General features: G+C 40.5%; 1 protein-coding gene across 1 annotated transcript in view; it reads left to right on the top strand.

Annotated features, from left to right (window-relative positions):
* The window catches only part of LOC128736255 (uncharacterized), a 49,643-nt gene that overhangs the window by 1,407 nt on the left and 31,848 nt on the right, over positions 1-16,388 (top strand). The window contains exon 2 of the mRNA XM_053830733.1: positions 460-4,989. Coding sequence (XP_053686708.1) covers positions 460-4,989 — 4,530 coding nt within the window. The remainder of the gene's footprint in view (positions 1-459; positions 4,990-16,388) is intronic.

Genomic DNA, 16,388 nt, shown 5'->3' with positions numbered 1-16,388 from the left:
AATGATCCAGTTACAGTAGCATCGAGCATCGCCCTACATCGGGGTCTTCAAGGAACAGATGGCATAAGTTCAGTACATCCAGCTGGATTTTCCCGATATTTCCGACATCCTATGGAGCCACCGATTAGTTATGCCCAACCTTCTACTACGATGATGAGAGGTGCGGGTCCTTCCAGCGAGCAACTAGCTGCCAGGCAAGTAATGCCTAAGGATCTACCTAACTTTTCCGGCGACCCTCAGGAATGGCCGTTGTTTCATAGTTCGTTCTGTAATTCTACGGAAGCATGCGGGTACACTGACTCAGAAAACCTGGCTAGATTGCAGCGATGTCTGAAGGGGAATGCACTTGAGGCGGTGAGGAGCAGGTTGCTGATGCCACAGTCAGTGCCGGCAGTAATAGATACTTTAAGAAGATTGTATGGAAGACCTGAAATTCTTATACATTCTCTTCTCCAAAAGCTACGCGCAGTTCCATCTCCAAAAGTAGATAATCTTGAGTCGTTGATCACCTTTGGACTCGCCGTACAGAATGCAGTAGATCACATGTCCATCGCTAATTTAAACAACCATCTTTGGAATCCGACATTGCTCTGCGAACTGGTAGAAAAGCTTCCTCCCCAGCTTAAAATGGAGTGGTCCTCCTTCATGAGGAGTAGCACAAATGTCAACCTGGCGACGTTTGGCGCTTTCATGTCCGAGCTTGTCATGATGGCTTCGGACGTGACACTTCCCGGGGACATGGTAGGTGTGTCCGCAAAACCATTCAAAACAAGAAGGGAGAAACAGAAGTTGTATGTTCACTCTGAGGAGATACGAACAGAAAGGGCAGATATTAGTGTGGTGAAATCGGTAACGGAACCGGTGAAAAAAACATGCACGTATTGTGGCTGCGTGAACCACGAGATAGTAAATTGCACGCAGTTTAAGGCGCTTGATATGGACGGTCGTTGGAAGGCAATCAAACAGAAAAACTTGTGCCGAAGCTGTCTCATACCACATAAGAAATGGCCGTGTCGTTCCAACAGGGAGTGTGGAGTCGACGGCTGCAGAGTTCATCATCACATGTTGCTGCATTCGACAAGAAATCCTCCGTACAAAGGCGAAACCGCCAACAAGTCGCAGTCAACAAGTAACGTGAAAAGTATTGTGCATCAAAATCTTCATTCCTCGATAGCGTACTCATTGTTTAGATATTTACCGATAACTATCCATGCTAATGGTCAGCAGATGAAGTCTTTCGCCTTCCTAGATGATGGATCGTCCTCTACTTTATTGGATTCTAGCATTGCAATGGCGCTTGGTATTACTGGACCAACCGACAACTTTTCGTTAAGCTGGACAGGTAACATATCGAGAGAAGAGAAAGGGTCTCAACGGGTCACTGTGGTGATTTCTGGCGATAGAAAGCAATTTAAGCTCAACAACGTGCGAACAGTCCAGGAGCTTCGACTACCATGTCAAACAATGCAGTACGAAGAGTTGCAGCAGATACACCCGCATCTAAAGGGTCTGCCGATCCGCAGCTACAAGGAAGCTACGCCAGGGATCATAATTGGACTAGAACACGTTCGACTGCTAACGTCCTTGCGCGTACGAGAGGGTGGAGACAACGAGCCTGTAGCGACGAAGACGAGGCTTGGCTGGTGCATTTTTGGCAAGAGTTCTGCTGATGAGACTGTGTTGGAACAGTTGAATTTCCACCATAGTAACGACTTAGACAATCGTGAGCTGCATGAGCGAATGCGGCATTATTTTGCTATTGAGGAATCAAGTGTGACCATCAAACCGGAAGGCAAGGACGACAAACGTGCGCGTGAAATTATGGAGACCACAACTCGACGTGTGAATGGGTCGTTCGAAACGGGATTATTGTGGAAGTTTGATAGCTTCTCCTTTCCTGACAGTTATCCCATGGCAGTACGACGAATGAAGGCATTAGAGAAGCGGTTTAGCAAAGATCCAGTTCTGGCAGGCAAAGTAAGAGAGACGATCACGCAGTATGAATCAAAAGGATACGCACGTCTGATTACTTCCAAAGAGCTCCAGTCGACGGATCCGAGTAAGGTTTGGTACTTACCACTGGGTGTGGTACAGAACCCGAAAAAACCCAATAAAATAAGGTTGATATGGGATGCCAAAGCAAGAGCCGGGGGAGTGTCATTCAACGACATGCTGATGCCAGGACCGGATTTATTAGTTGCGTTGGTGGCTGTACTTCTTCGCTTCAGGCAAAGGAACATCGCAGTGGTTGGCGACATAAGAGAGATGTTCCACCAGATTCTTATAAGGAACGAAGACAAGCAGTCGCAGAGATTTCTGTATCGGCCGTCCGAGGAATTATCCCCACAGATCTATGTAATGAACGTAGCTACCTTCGGTGCCACCTGCTCACCCAGCTTGGCACAGTTTGTCAAGAACAAAAATGCGTCAGAGTTCGCTGAGAGATTTCCCAGGGCGGCTAAGGCGATTATAGAAAACCACTATGTGGATGATTTCCTGGATAGCCTAGACTCGGAAACAGAGGCGATTCAGCTTGTTAACGAGGTGAAATATGTCCACTCACAAGCAGGATTTGAGATCCGAAACTTCTGCTCTAATTCCACTAAGGTTCTAGCTGCAATAGGAGAACAGAAAGCGTCATCGTCGGTATCTTTGAATTTGGAGAAAGCCTTGGGAACTGAGCGAGTGTTAGGCATGATTTGGAGGCCAACAGAGGACGTATTCACCTTTGATCCAAGTACCCTAAACGAGGATATCAAAGCACTGATTGGCGGTGCAGTCACACCAACGAAGCGGCAAGTCCTGAAGACTATTATGTCGCTGTTTGACCCTTTGGGATTGATATCTCATTTTGTTGTGCACGGAAAAATTCTTATGCAGTTGATTTGGAGATCCGGAACAGATTGGGATGAGTCCATCCCAGAAGAACCTCGACCAGTCTGGAGTCGTTGGTGTCAGCACTTACAGTGTTTGGACATTGTAGCAGTACCGCGCTGTTTTTTCAAAGGGATAAACAGTTCTACTCTCGACAACGTAGAGGCTCATCTGTTCGTGGACGCCAGTGAATTGGCGTGTGCAGCGGTATTATACCTCCGTTTGGTAAACAACAACAAGGTCCGTTGTACTCTGGTGGCGGCAAAAACAAAGGTCGCACCCTTGAAACCTGTTTCCGTACCTCGTCTTGAGTTGCAAGCAGCGATGATCGGTGTAAGAATGCTGGATAAAGTACTGCTAAGCCTAGATATTCCCGTAATACGACGTTTCCTGTGGTCCGACTCTTCGACAGTGCTCTCTTGGTTAAGATCTGACAGTCGCCGTTTCCACCAATTCGTGGCTGTTCGAGTGGGAGAGATTCTGTCAACCACTAGCGTTGACGAATGGCGTTACGTGCCATCCAAACTCAATGCCGCTGATGCGGCCACCAAGTGGAAGGATGAGCCTATTTTCGCCGACAACAATACTTGGTACTACGCACCGGATTTCTTGTACAAGTCACCAGAGCATTGGCCGTCAAAACTACCGAAAAAGGAGCTGGAGACAGTCTCTGAGCTCCGCGCTGTTTTCTTGTTTCATGGTATGGAGCAAAAACCACTGTTAGACGTTTCTAGATTCTCTAACTGGAACCGACTCGTGAGAACCGTTGGATATACAATAAGAGCTATTCGTCGTTTCAAGGGAGAGAAACATCATGATCCGGCTTTCTTAGCTCAGGAGGAACTGAAGTATGCTGAAATCCTACTCTGGCGGCAGATACAAAATGAGGCCTACGCTGACGAAGGATCTATTCTGAAGCATAATAGAGCGTTTCCAGAAGATCCATTGTCGATTCCTAGTGCAAGTCCGCTGTACCGTCTCTCGCCCTTCATTGATGAAGACGGAGTCATTCGGATGGACAGCAGAATTACAGCAGCACCGATGATACCGGTAGAGGTAAAATACCCGATTCTGCTACCCAAGAAGCACGCTGCAGTCATCCTTCTAGTGGGAGAGTACCATAGGCGGTTCCTTCACGCGAACGGAGAGACGGTGTGCAATGAGATGCGCCAAAAATTCTTCATACCAGGCCTGCGAAGCTTGATCCGCCAAGTATCCAAAAGCTGTCTGCATTGTCGCATTAAAAAGGCTACCCCACAACCACCTATGATGGCATCGTTACCCGAAGCCAGAGTGACTGGATTTGTGAGGCCATTCACACATACGGGGGTGGACTACTTTGGACCAGTAATGGTCAAACAAGGGCGCAGTCTGGTAAAGAGATGGGTGGCGTTATTTACCTGCCTTGCGATACGCGCCATACATTTGGAGCTTGTGTACAACTTGTCCACCCAGTCATGTATAATGGCGATTCGACGCTTCGTAGCTCGTCGAGGTTTTCCGGAGGCGTTCTACAGCGATAATGGGACGAACTTCGTGGGGGCAAGTAACTTACTGACAAAGCAAATTCACGAAGACTGTGCTGTCACGTTTATCAGCGCCAAAACCAGATGGTGCTTCAACCCACCGTCCGCGCCCCACATGGGTGGATCGTGGGAGCGCATGGTACGCTCCGTGAAGGCAGCCATATCAGTGATCGCCGACCATCCGCATCACCCGAGTGATGAAGTTTTCCAAACGGTAATTCTGGAAGCTGAAGCAACTGTCAACTCCAGACCGCTTACCTACATTCCACTTGAGTGTTCGGAGCAGGCGGCATTAACTCCAAACCACTTCCTGCTTTTCGGCACCAAAGGGGTCGTGCAACCGGAATTGGTTATTAACCCAAATTTGAACACGTTGAGAGACAGTTGGCGCCTCGCGCAGGCCTTGGTAAACCATTTTTGGACCCGCTGGGTTCGCGAATATCTTCCGATGATAACCCGGCGCACTAAGTGGTTCAAACCTACGAAACCGCTTGAATCTGGAGATCTGGTAATAGTAGTCGAGGATGGGAAGCGTAACGGATGGCTGAGAGGTCAGGTTGTGGACGTGATGAAAGCAGCTGATGGACAAGTAAGGCGCGCTGTTGTAAAGACAAAGAATGGACTAGTTACAAGACCAGCCGTAAAGCTAGCCCTCCTGGACCTTCAGGTATCTGCATCTTCCGGAACTACACGGGCGGGGGGATGTTGCGACACCACAGGGCACTCTCGTTGTGACGTTCTCACTGAGTGAGTTCCGAGCATCTGTCAGAGCGAATGTCAGGGCGAGCATAGCCGGCCATGTCTCTTTACTGTCATCAGGAGCATAAAGTGAAAACGTGGCTATTAAAACGGTTGAGTTCAATAGTATGGGCTCAAACATTGTTCTTAGTTACTAAATTGAAGATTATTAAAACTTAAAATCTACCTCTATTAAAACTTAAAGTCTAATTCTTACACTAAATAGGCGGTATAGTGTCAGGTGATTGAAATAGCGTTTAAACAGGTTATTTGCGACTCTCAAATAGTTGTACGTGCACGAAAGCCTAACCTATAATTATTACAGATACTTACGTCTACTATTAGTACGATTGGATATATTCTAATTAATTACAACTGTTTCTAAATTGTAAGTACATGCAATAGTCTTAACCTAAATATGAAATTGTAATGCTAAACATAAAATTATTAAAACTAGGACGGAGCTATTGTAATCCATCTTTCATGTCCTGGGAAGAGTTTCGGGCTAAATAATAAGAAGCATACGAAAATGTAAGCAAACCTTTATATAAAATGAATCGTAATGTAACAAATATAATTACAGCTCTGAAGCTGATTGAACTGCTATCAGAACGTTTTACGCTTCCCCGAAATTCCACCGGAACAAGCGGCGATGGAGCCTTCTTGATATTGCGTCCGACCGTCACTTTGTTACCGCTGAGATACGTTTGTGCGTCGCAGGTGTCAAATGACGGGAGGAGAAAGTTGGGTGCCGTTACGACGTCCGAACTGAATGCGGTAACTGGCGTGGTATCACGTTGCTATGTATTACTCTTAAAGTACTCTGTGAGGTAATCCTCAACCTGATCCAGGAGAAAGAAGATCGACGCTACTCTCTGGCGGCAGCAAGCTGGATTGCATGCTGGCCGATCATGTGTAGACCATATCACAGCGCTCCGCATTACATTGGAGCAGATCAACGAATCCTAGGACTCTCTTCTGTTGGTGTTCATTGACTTCGAAAAAGCGTTTGAACAATTTAACCACGAAAATGTCTGGGACGCACTTAGGTGTAGAGGAGTTCCAGATGAGCCAGTTCTTCTCATCGAGGCTCAGTATGAGGCGTTCTCGGGCAAGGTGTTGCACAACAGCGTCTTGTTCGAGCCTATAAGGGCTATTTCTGGTGTGAGACAGGGTTGCATTTTATCACCGCTGTTGTTTCTCATCTTTATGGATGAGATATTAGTTGCAACGATTGACAGTAGACCAAATCGAAGATTGCCTTGGAATCCTCAAACGTTGAAGTAGCTAAATGACCTCGACCTAGCCAACGATACTGTCTTGCTCGCACAAAGCCGATACGATATGAGGAGCAAGTTAGATGACCTCTTCGATAGCTTCCAGGTCTCCCAGTCAATGTAATAAAAACTAAGCCTATGGTAGTGAACACTGACAATATCACCAACTTCACAATAGTGGGACGCCTTTAAGTATCTTGGTAGTCAGACAACGCTCGATGGTGGACCGATATTGCCACATGTATCAGGAAGACCAGGGGTTCCTTTGCAGGTCTGTGAAATATTTGGTGTTCAAGCCAGATCACGTAGCATACGAAAAACCGAAACAACTCAACAACAACAACGTTAAATCCGTACTGCTGTACGCCTGCGAAACATGGTGCGTCTTAGCGGAGACAACACAAAAAACTGCAGGTATTTATTAATCGCTGCCTGCGACATATTATTGGTGCCTGGCGGCCTGACAACTGGATATTCAACGAGGAACTCCATCGTTGATATTATCAACGGTTGATAGCAACAGAAATTTAAGAACGTAGGTGGCAGTGGTTCGGATGCACCTTAAGGAAAGGAGCGAACGAGATTTGCAGAGAAGCACTCGACTAGAATCCGCAAGGACAGCTTACAAGAGGCAGACCCGGAGGTTCATGGCGACACAGCGTAGCCAACCATGAGATTCTGTTTTCGGATGAAAAAATGTTCCTGCTACTGGATCACCACAACCAACAAAATGATAGGATATATGCAGTACATCTTTGTGACATTCCTCAAGACAAAGTGGATGTTCACAGGTTCCAGAATGTTTCCAGAGTGATGATATAGGGATGTTTCTCCAAAAGGCGCCAGGTGTCCATTGAACCTGGTATCAACACTAAATATTACATCAAAAATGAATGTTTTGAAGAACCATATGCTTTCTATCGTCAAAAAATACTACAAAAACGCAACATACTGCTTTCGACAAAATTCTGCATCGTGTCACCAGGCGAAATCTATCACAGGCTTGGAGTGAGGACAATTTTCCAGATTTTATTTCTTCGAAAGAGTGGCCTGCCTCTTCGCCTGATTTGAATTCTCTCGACTTCCATGCATGGGGTCTCATGCTGGGCAAACTAGGGAGCACCAAAGGGTTAACTGTGGATACTTTCAAGCAAGGTTTGGAGAAGATTTGGGATGAAATGCCTCAGGATATCGTGCGTGCTAGCTGGAACGCTTTTCAACAACGATTGCGACTCGTATTTAAAGCAACGGGAGAAAGTTTTGAATTCGTCTAAGACAAATGTTATGGATATACTTTACATGAAATACACTCGAAATTAAAATTTATGCAAGCGTCTTATATTTATGAACATTCACTTTACTGGTGGTTATTACAACTCACCCTGTATTTTGCCTATAATTCAGTTGCATTTAATTTGGAATGTTTAACCTAAATACTCATTTTACATATATAATCAATGTACACACTTAAAAAAAAGTACCGAGTTCGGCAAATTACCGTAAACTTTACCGAACTCTGAGCAGCAGAACGTTCGGTTAAAATTTTTTATGATGCCAAACATTCCTAATGAACCGTAAACGTCGATTGGCACTATCGAATTTTACCGAACGTTAGGCTGCCCAGAGTTCGGTAAAAAAATTTAAGTGTGTACATTGTAATCCAATAAGATAGGGAGCGTAACGCATATATTTTAGTAGATGCTAGAGAACTACATTTAATGAAAAAAATCCTTCTACGCATTTGATCAAATTTCAATGCCTCGTTACAGAGTTATTGAACATTTGGATATTTTGGTTCTGTTTGCCTTAAAGTAGCTCTGGTATAAAAATTATGCTAACTAATTCTGTTACTTTTATTCGAAAGCTGAGAAAATTTTACACTAAAAATTGATTTTACACCCTTTAATTCATGAAATTTAGTAGCTTTTTAGAAGCAAAAAGCTTTGAAGTAAGTATTTCTCAAGGCGTTGTTATCAAATTTCTCCTAAAATGGTGTGAACTGATGATTTTTATTACCCATTTTAAATTCTGGTACCGTTCTATAATTTGCTCTCTTATCTCTTTTAGTTTAGTTGCAATTTAATTTTAAACGTATCGTGTTGGGTGTCTTTTTTTATTTGATTATAGTCACTTTAACAGCTTAAGACATTCGTGACTTCTGCGGTTTGAATCCCGACTCCTCGGTGTGAGAGGCGTGAATGCTAACCACTGCACCGAGATTGGCCCCCATATGTGTGTTGGGTGTTGAATTAGTATCTGAAAACTGCACGAACTTGTAGGGGAACTGGGGGGAAAATGAACACCCTTAGCAATTTCGCCATTTGCTTCCCCAGAAACCAACCAAATGCTGAACGCACTACATGAATTGAAAGCTGGATTCATATTCCATGTAGCAAAATATAAAAACGTTTGATAAAGGACGATTTGTCATGAAAAATTCCTTATTTTCGAAAGCGTCACATTCGAGCCTGATTTTTTTCGTGTGGGTAAAATGAACATGCAGTGAGGGCAAAATGAACATGTCATGGAAAACTAAAGTTAACATGCAGCTTGGATAAATTAAACATTATTTTACCTTATCATTGTTCTACATAAGCTGTAGATATTCAACAAGGCTGCTGGAATTAAAATAGGACTCCACAAACTTAACATAATGTATCTTCGCCACATTCATACAATGCTTGACTTTCAACTCGCTTCATCGGTAATTTTTCGTCATTTTTCGAGAGACTCGATCATTTTTATTGATTGAATTGTAATTAGGTCCTGTCTGCTGATAAATGGAAAATAAAACATCATTATACACACTGTTCATTTTGCCCCCATAGTGAAGTGTTCGTTTTGCCCCCAAAACACCAGTTGTTTTCTAGTGTTTATTATAAACAAACAGTTGATAAAAATATTTGGAATTTTCGACAGACCCGTAGGACAGTGATAAGCAATCACCACTAAATGACACCAATAGTCGAAATTTAATTTGTTTCGCCAAAAAAGCTTATATACTAATAGTGGAAATTACCATCGGCGTCAGATTTCAACAAATGTTTTTTACTTTTTTAATTTTTTTCACATTAGAAAGTTTATGATCACCACATATTGTCTCAAACAGCTTGAAATACTTCTCGGAGAAGATACCTATTGATCTGGAACCGATTTTAATCGGTTTACTGGGAACTTGGCTACCTGTTCATTTTACCCCCCCTGTTCATTTTACCCACAGTTCCCCTACATCATGCATAGACAGTACATAATCGCGTGCGACGTTTTAAATTAAAATGTAGGGTATTGTCGTTATCTTCGGGCCACTGTTATGGTCGGGCCATCACGAATTTACAATTTTAGTAACTCATGATATCTATGATACAACCATTGTAAAACTTCTTACTGTGATAGCTAACTTTTCACAATATTGTGAATTTTAATCGTGTATTCAAAACACCCGTACTGAATTCAGTGACTAAATCTTACAAAAAAAGTTTTCCAGGCGCAATGAACTTTTCTTTAAGAAATGATTCATGAAATGTAATTATCGAGATAAATTTTGAAAATGTATGAAGTGTGTTGTGCTGCACACGAACACTATAGAAAAATCCCCTCCAGTAAGGTGTTTGGGAAGGCTAAGGTGAAATATTAGAAAAGCGCTACTCGCAAACGTCGGGCCACTTGAGTGGTCATGATTGGGCCACCATAATTTTAAGCGCAGAAGCGCAATAATCGCTAGAGAATGTCAGTCACGTAAAATGTGATAAAATAAGGCAAAATTAATACGATAAAAACCTAGATTTTTGCCGTTTTTTTTTCATTGTAGTTGCATATTTTGGAAAAAGCGATTGTAGCTATATTGTTTTTACAAGATCGCCAAAATTTCGCAAAAATGCAATTAAAAATAGGGTATTTGTACCTATATGAGCCGTTGTTCACGGAATTCATTCTTTTCATGTCTCTATATAGAATTTCAATACGTATGTCTTAGATTTTCCGCGGTGGCTCAAGCTGTACAACATGGCCCGACTATGACAACATTTATTGTCTTTACGTAAATGACTATAACTTTTTTTATTTTTCAAGCAATCAGTTCAAAATTTTCCGGGAATATACCTTATTCTTAGCCCTTTGCAACGATGTATTTAGATTTCTAAAATTCCTTTTGAAACGAAAGTTATGGACGAATACCAAAACGTGGCCCAACCACGACGACACTCCCCTACATATGTATGTATGTATCAGGACTACCACCTATCTTAGCAGAACAACCCTTCATAACAATGGGCATATCTTGACAAGGGGAATCGTACAAACAAAACGATTGGTCACGTTTACCAGCTCCTGTATGAAGGGCCAAAAGGGAAGCGGTCGACAAGCGACATCACTTGCACGTACCAAGGGTATTTAAGAATCTCCTTCCAGAAACTAGATCACATGAGTCAATCGTTGAGTAAGCCATCCCAATGCAGAATGGCCCCAACAGGTGGGGAGAAGGGCCCACTCATTATCCACAATGTGTTGTTAGCCGGGCCAAGGTTAACCTTAGGAAGTTGACCACTTCACTCTCCCTAAGCACACAGCTTCAAACAAGTACCCTGATGGACCCTCCCATTCATTGATGTTATTGTTTTTGTGTAGTTTAAAGATTTGATTAATTACTTCTGTCGTTACACTTATTTATAGTCTTTGGGTTATAGGTCATAGTTGTATTATGCTCTTCTTTATGATGTTGTTGTGTTATAATGGTGTATTATTGGATCACAATGATATATTAACTTTAAGATACTTTCTATTTTCATTTTATTTTTGGTACTTGAAGTGGTTTCATTATGCTTTTCAATTTTAGACAATCCGAAATATTGATATAAGAAAAAAGCTACGAGAAATAAGTTTACCAACACCGAAGGTTATGTACTATCAACCTATTTGACCCGGCCGAAATCGCGCGCCAGCAGTTATTAGATACCGATAGACATATGTTACTATATGCGAAAGCCATCTTGAGACAAACGGGTTTATTTTGGCAATTACATCAAAAACCATAGCTGTGCGAGATACCTTTTGGCATCCTTCGATCGTAAAATATACTAAAAACCCTATACACTATTGGGGAGCTGTTCAAAAGCTATCAAGTTTTTGACATTCAATAATCATATAGTGGAAATTACGCGGGCGGTGTACGCGCGGTACCTCGTTTATAACGCTTCAATATAAGTCACGGTGTATAAACACGTCAATGTTATGTGAGCCCAAGCTAATTCAAAATGAATTTTAGAAACAAATGCTGCCAGAAAAATGCAACGAGCGAGGCACAAAAGCAAATGATGCGAAACTGCTATACGAAACGACACTCAGTATGTAAGCATAAGTTATATGAGACTGACCTTGATACTCGAAAATGTTCTTGTAAAGCCAATAATTACGAAAATTAGATATATAATATATTTTTTATATATTTGATGGAACTCATAAGCAGCCATAATTTGTAAATTTACAACGAAAAATACTATGCACATGTGAGATTTATAATGGTTCGAAAACCATGTTACAACTTAAATTTATTCCACCTGAACATAAAAATCAGGCATAATGAAACATTAGCTCGTTTAGCTATTAGCTATTCCCTAAGTTGATAAGCATTTCCTCTTACCAACGCTAATATGCAGAGATATAGCGCCCTACACGCTTATATGCGACGTTTAAAATTAAATTACGACGAAACTAAAAGAGATAGGCGTTTCACATCTAGGAATGAAATATAAAATGGTACCAATGCTTCAAATTGATAAATAACAGCTATCAGTTTTATCACACCTTTTTAGGAGAAATTTGATAACAACGCCTTGAGAAACACTTATTTCAAAGCCTTTTGCTTCTAAAAAGTTACTAAATTTCATGAAGTTGGAGGTTTAAGGCCGATTTTCCATACAAAACTTTCTCTGCTTCCGAATGATTGTTATTTTCATTGAGCTAGCTAGCATAGTTTCTGTAACAAAGCTACTTTAAGACAAACAAACAAAGCTACTTTAAGACAAACAGAACCAAAAACTCAAAATGTTTAATAACTCTTAGACGATTGAGATTTGACCATAAGCGCAGAAGGATTTTTTTTCATCAAATGTGATCCTTTATCACCCCCAGAAATATCGGCACTAAGCCAACTAACACGCTGTTTATTAAGACTATAATAAATAAGACCCAATTAGGCTTAGTGCCTCAATGGTAACAAATTCGAAATCGGTCAACTGAAAGTTCACCTGAATATGTTTTTTATAATTTATACTAATTAACTAATTACACTTCAGAGAGGAAAATAATTTAATTTTTTTAATAGAAAGTTTAATTATTTGACGCATATTTTTGTTTGACTATAAATGCTTTAATGTACCTACGCTACAAAAAAGTATACAAAATAATTAACCGTAAATTTGAGGTTTGAACACTACTCACATTCACCAAACTGCTCAATTTCCAATATGTTTCAAGCATAGTCACAGCTACAGCTGTAACACATGAACATATCCTTCTATAATCGATTACGATCTCATATCTTATTTCAAAAATCCTTTTGGTTTCAACGCAGCCATCCCGGCGTGTAACACGCTTCATGCCCTAAACTCTAGATAGCTAATAAAACAACGGAAAAATAAAATAAAATCGAAAAAGATGTGATGCCTAGCTATTTGTTCCTCCCAAATGCATCTGAAATATATCCTTTCTAGCAGCTCACGACATAAAAGCTGCAGCGCCTAGCACGCCAGACAGAAGCACAACCGCCAGCGAAGGGCATGATGTTCAGAAGTTGAATCGGATGTAGCTTCTTATCGCGTGCGCCACCTACTGAATGCATAACACGGGTCCGCAGATCCAAAGCCGCGATATCCCGCAGTGCCGCCTTCAGATCATCTTCGGGCACCCTCCTAACGCCAGGATGCGTCGAAAGGAGAAAGCTACGAACAGGCAATAAAAATTAATTATTAAACTTTATGTCTTCTCTCTACGGGCACCTTTTTCGTCAGTCAGTTTTGAGAGCTCATGCGGTTTTTTTGTGTTCTATTTCATGGTAACATTTCTCTCGGTCATAATCATAAACCTTTTTGGCAATTATAGTTTGTTATAGGGCCACTAACGCACGCGCATAGAGCAACGTATGCGTATAGCAGCCAAGCCACTCACCGCCGCACGACCGCAATGTCAGGTTTAACACATGTGCTGATTCCGCATCCTTTCTATCAGATGTGTCATATGCAGAACAGGAGCAGATGTGAAAGTAATATTATAGCGTGTTTGATTCCTCAGATGCTGACAGTTGTTGCAAGTTTTTTTTAAATTTGCTTGGAATTAATAAAAAAAAGCAATGCTGATTGTCCTTGGCAAAACCAAATTGGAGATACGGCCAAGTGTATAGTAACTTATAAATAAACCAAAATGTTTATTTACTTACTGACACTGAGAGTCAATATCCAATTCTAAAGGTACTCATGACTAATTTTTGTCACAAAAATAAAAATTGAAGTGAGGCAAATTTGAGGATGATTTTCATTTTACTAACTAAAATGTCTTTATTTGCGGAGGTTTAATTGAATAAATGCGACTACCTTTAAACGTGTACTTTTCAAAGTCGACGATCCTACAGATTTATGAATTTAAAAAAAATCCAGCATGGATGTTTTTTAAATTTATAACGTGTTTTTTAATTATTAATTAGCAATGTGCAAGGGTAGATTCAAGTGTCATTTTTACCGTGATTGCTGCAAAAAAAGAGTATCTACTACCAAGTCCTCCATATTAATTGACAACTTTACACGATGTCAGTCGCTGTCGTTTTCAGTTTATCCACAAAACGTAACCAAACATATCGTAAACCATAATTTTTATTCTACAGAATAATCGCACAATCCAAATGACACTCGTCGCAGCAAGACAAAGGGGAAAACTCCGTTTATGTCCTATTTTATCACCGGACACAGATAAGTTCGATTCCAATAAAAGAACCTTCCAATCATCACTGCATGTCACGGTAGACTGACGAGACGGCATCCTGATGATGGCAACATGTGGCAAATAGTTTCGCTTTCGATGAAAACCGACAGCGGTCGCCTTGTGACCATCGGGCAAACATAATGGGCACGTGCTTATTTTCAGGAGGCACACACCAGAGAGGTACAGAAGGCACGGGGAAGGAGTTTATGCTCTTATTGTTTTTTTGTGCGCTGATTCGGGACTGATCAGGAAGCGTGTTGGAAAGTTGAGATAAAACAAACATAAATGCAGCAGCAGCAGCAGCCGATACCTATGGAAGGAACAAGCACATTAGACAAATGTCACTCATCAAAATGTGACGGAAAAGATCATGTCTGGCATTTTGTCAATAGACGAAAATTTAAAAACAAATACAAGCTGTTGTAGGTCGGTACCTACCGGATTTGATCTCATTTCTCGGCAGATTATGTATAAGATCTTTACTAGCAGCTAAGGCCGAGTGTCTTGTTTCATATTTTGTTTCCTTTCCAATAAGTGATCGAATCAGTCTTGGAAAATCTAACATTTCTGTCATTCTCGAGATGAATCAGTAAGCTTTCTATTGAACCTTTGAAAGCTATATGTGGTATAAGCTCTTCGGTCGATTTTTGCTAGGATACAGTATCAAATTTTACTGTTAAGAAAAGAAATAGTTGCTAATTTACAGCTGCTTTCTTGTTGAGTAGGCTAATCATTGAACCGAACGGGTGTCAGTTTATTTATTTATGTCTTATACAGTTGTATGTATTGATTAATTTGAGCGTAGGAAATTGGACCAAAGCAATATTCAATTAGATGGTTTAATCCGTCAGGAAATGTTTGTTAAACTTAACTAAACAAATTTTTAGACCGGCGATGTTATATGCCGTTCCGATTTGGTCAAGTTGTTGTATTACGAGGAAGAAGAGTCTTCAAAATTTTGAAAATGATTTTGAAACGTCCTCCTTGGTTCAGTACATTAGAATTACATAGACTTACTGGTGTTGAAACCCTAGAAACTATGTCAAACAAAATTATTTCAAATTTCCGACAAAAATCGTTGCAATCCTGTATTGCTATGATTAGGTCTCTTTATAGATCATAAGTTAGCTAGGTTAGATATTAGGTTAAGATTTATATTTTTGTTTTTCTACTATATAAATATATAGTATAAAGGTATACCCAAGTAACAAATTCAATTTTAAGATGCACTTGAAGAGGTTTCCAGCATTTGCTCCTTAAAACCGAATATAAAACTTGCAATGCTACAAATCTGCGATAAAACAGCCATAAAACCCTTATAAATCTGGGGAGGCCCACACTAAAGAAGGTTCTCAAGAATATTTCCAAAGGTCCTTTTAAAACTTGTATTTCTTATCGATATGTATTTATAGTGACTTCCAAGAGTCGGTTGAAACTAAAAAAACCACCACAAGTGTTGATGATTTTATGGTTGTTGTCTCAAAGAACACCTGCAAGACATCATACACTTTTCAGAGTCTTAATTTTTTTAAATTGACTAAAAGCGATAAGCGAAAAAGCATTCACAGATATTGCTTTTCCAAAATGGATATAAATAAAAATTGAAAATAAAACCAGCTGATTTGTTGTCAATCAATGAGAAATTTTTCATGTCACGCTCAGTTTGTCGATGTTTTGTGACATGAAAGTTAGAAAATTTTAACGCGCCGGTTATTTTCGCTAGATTATTACAAAATTTAATTAATAAAAAAAAATTCAATAATTTCATGGAGAAGTTGATAGTTACCAAATTTTTAACAAATTGCGGCAAAAAGTCTTTTAAGTGTCCGAACATTTATTTAAAAATATAAGATCACTTATGGTATTGTATAACAACATATTTATAAACGCCCATATGCAATTGGCTAGAATTTCAAAAGTAATCAAAGCAGTCCTGTTCGCCATTTTTTCTATGGTTTTATCTAAATCAACCTGAAAGCGCTTATTAGACTAACATTTCTTGCAC

This window comes from Sabethes cyaneus, chromosome 2 (assembly GCF_943734655.1).
Source record: "Sabethes cyaneus chromosome 2, idSabCyanKW18_F2, whole genome shotgun sequence".
NCBI classification, from domain to species: domain Eukaryota; kingdom Metazoa; phylum Arthropoda; class Insecta; order Diptera; family Culicidae; genus Sabethes; species Sabethes cyaneus.
Note: the sequence above shows the minus strand (reverse complement) of the source record. Positions and strands in the feature narration are given on the sequence as shown.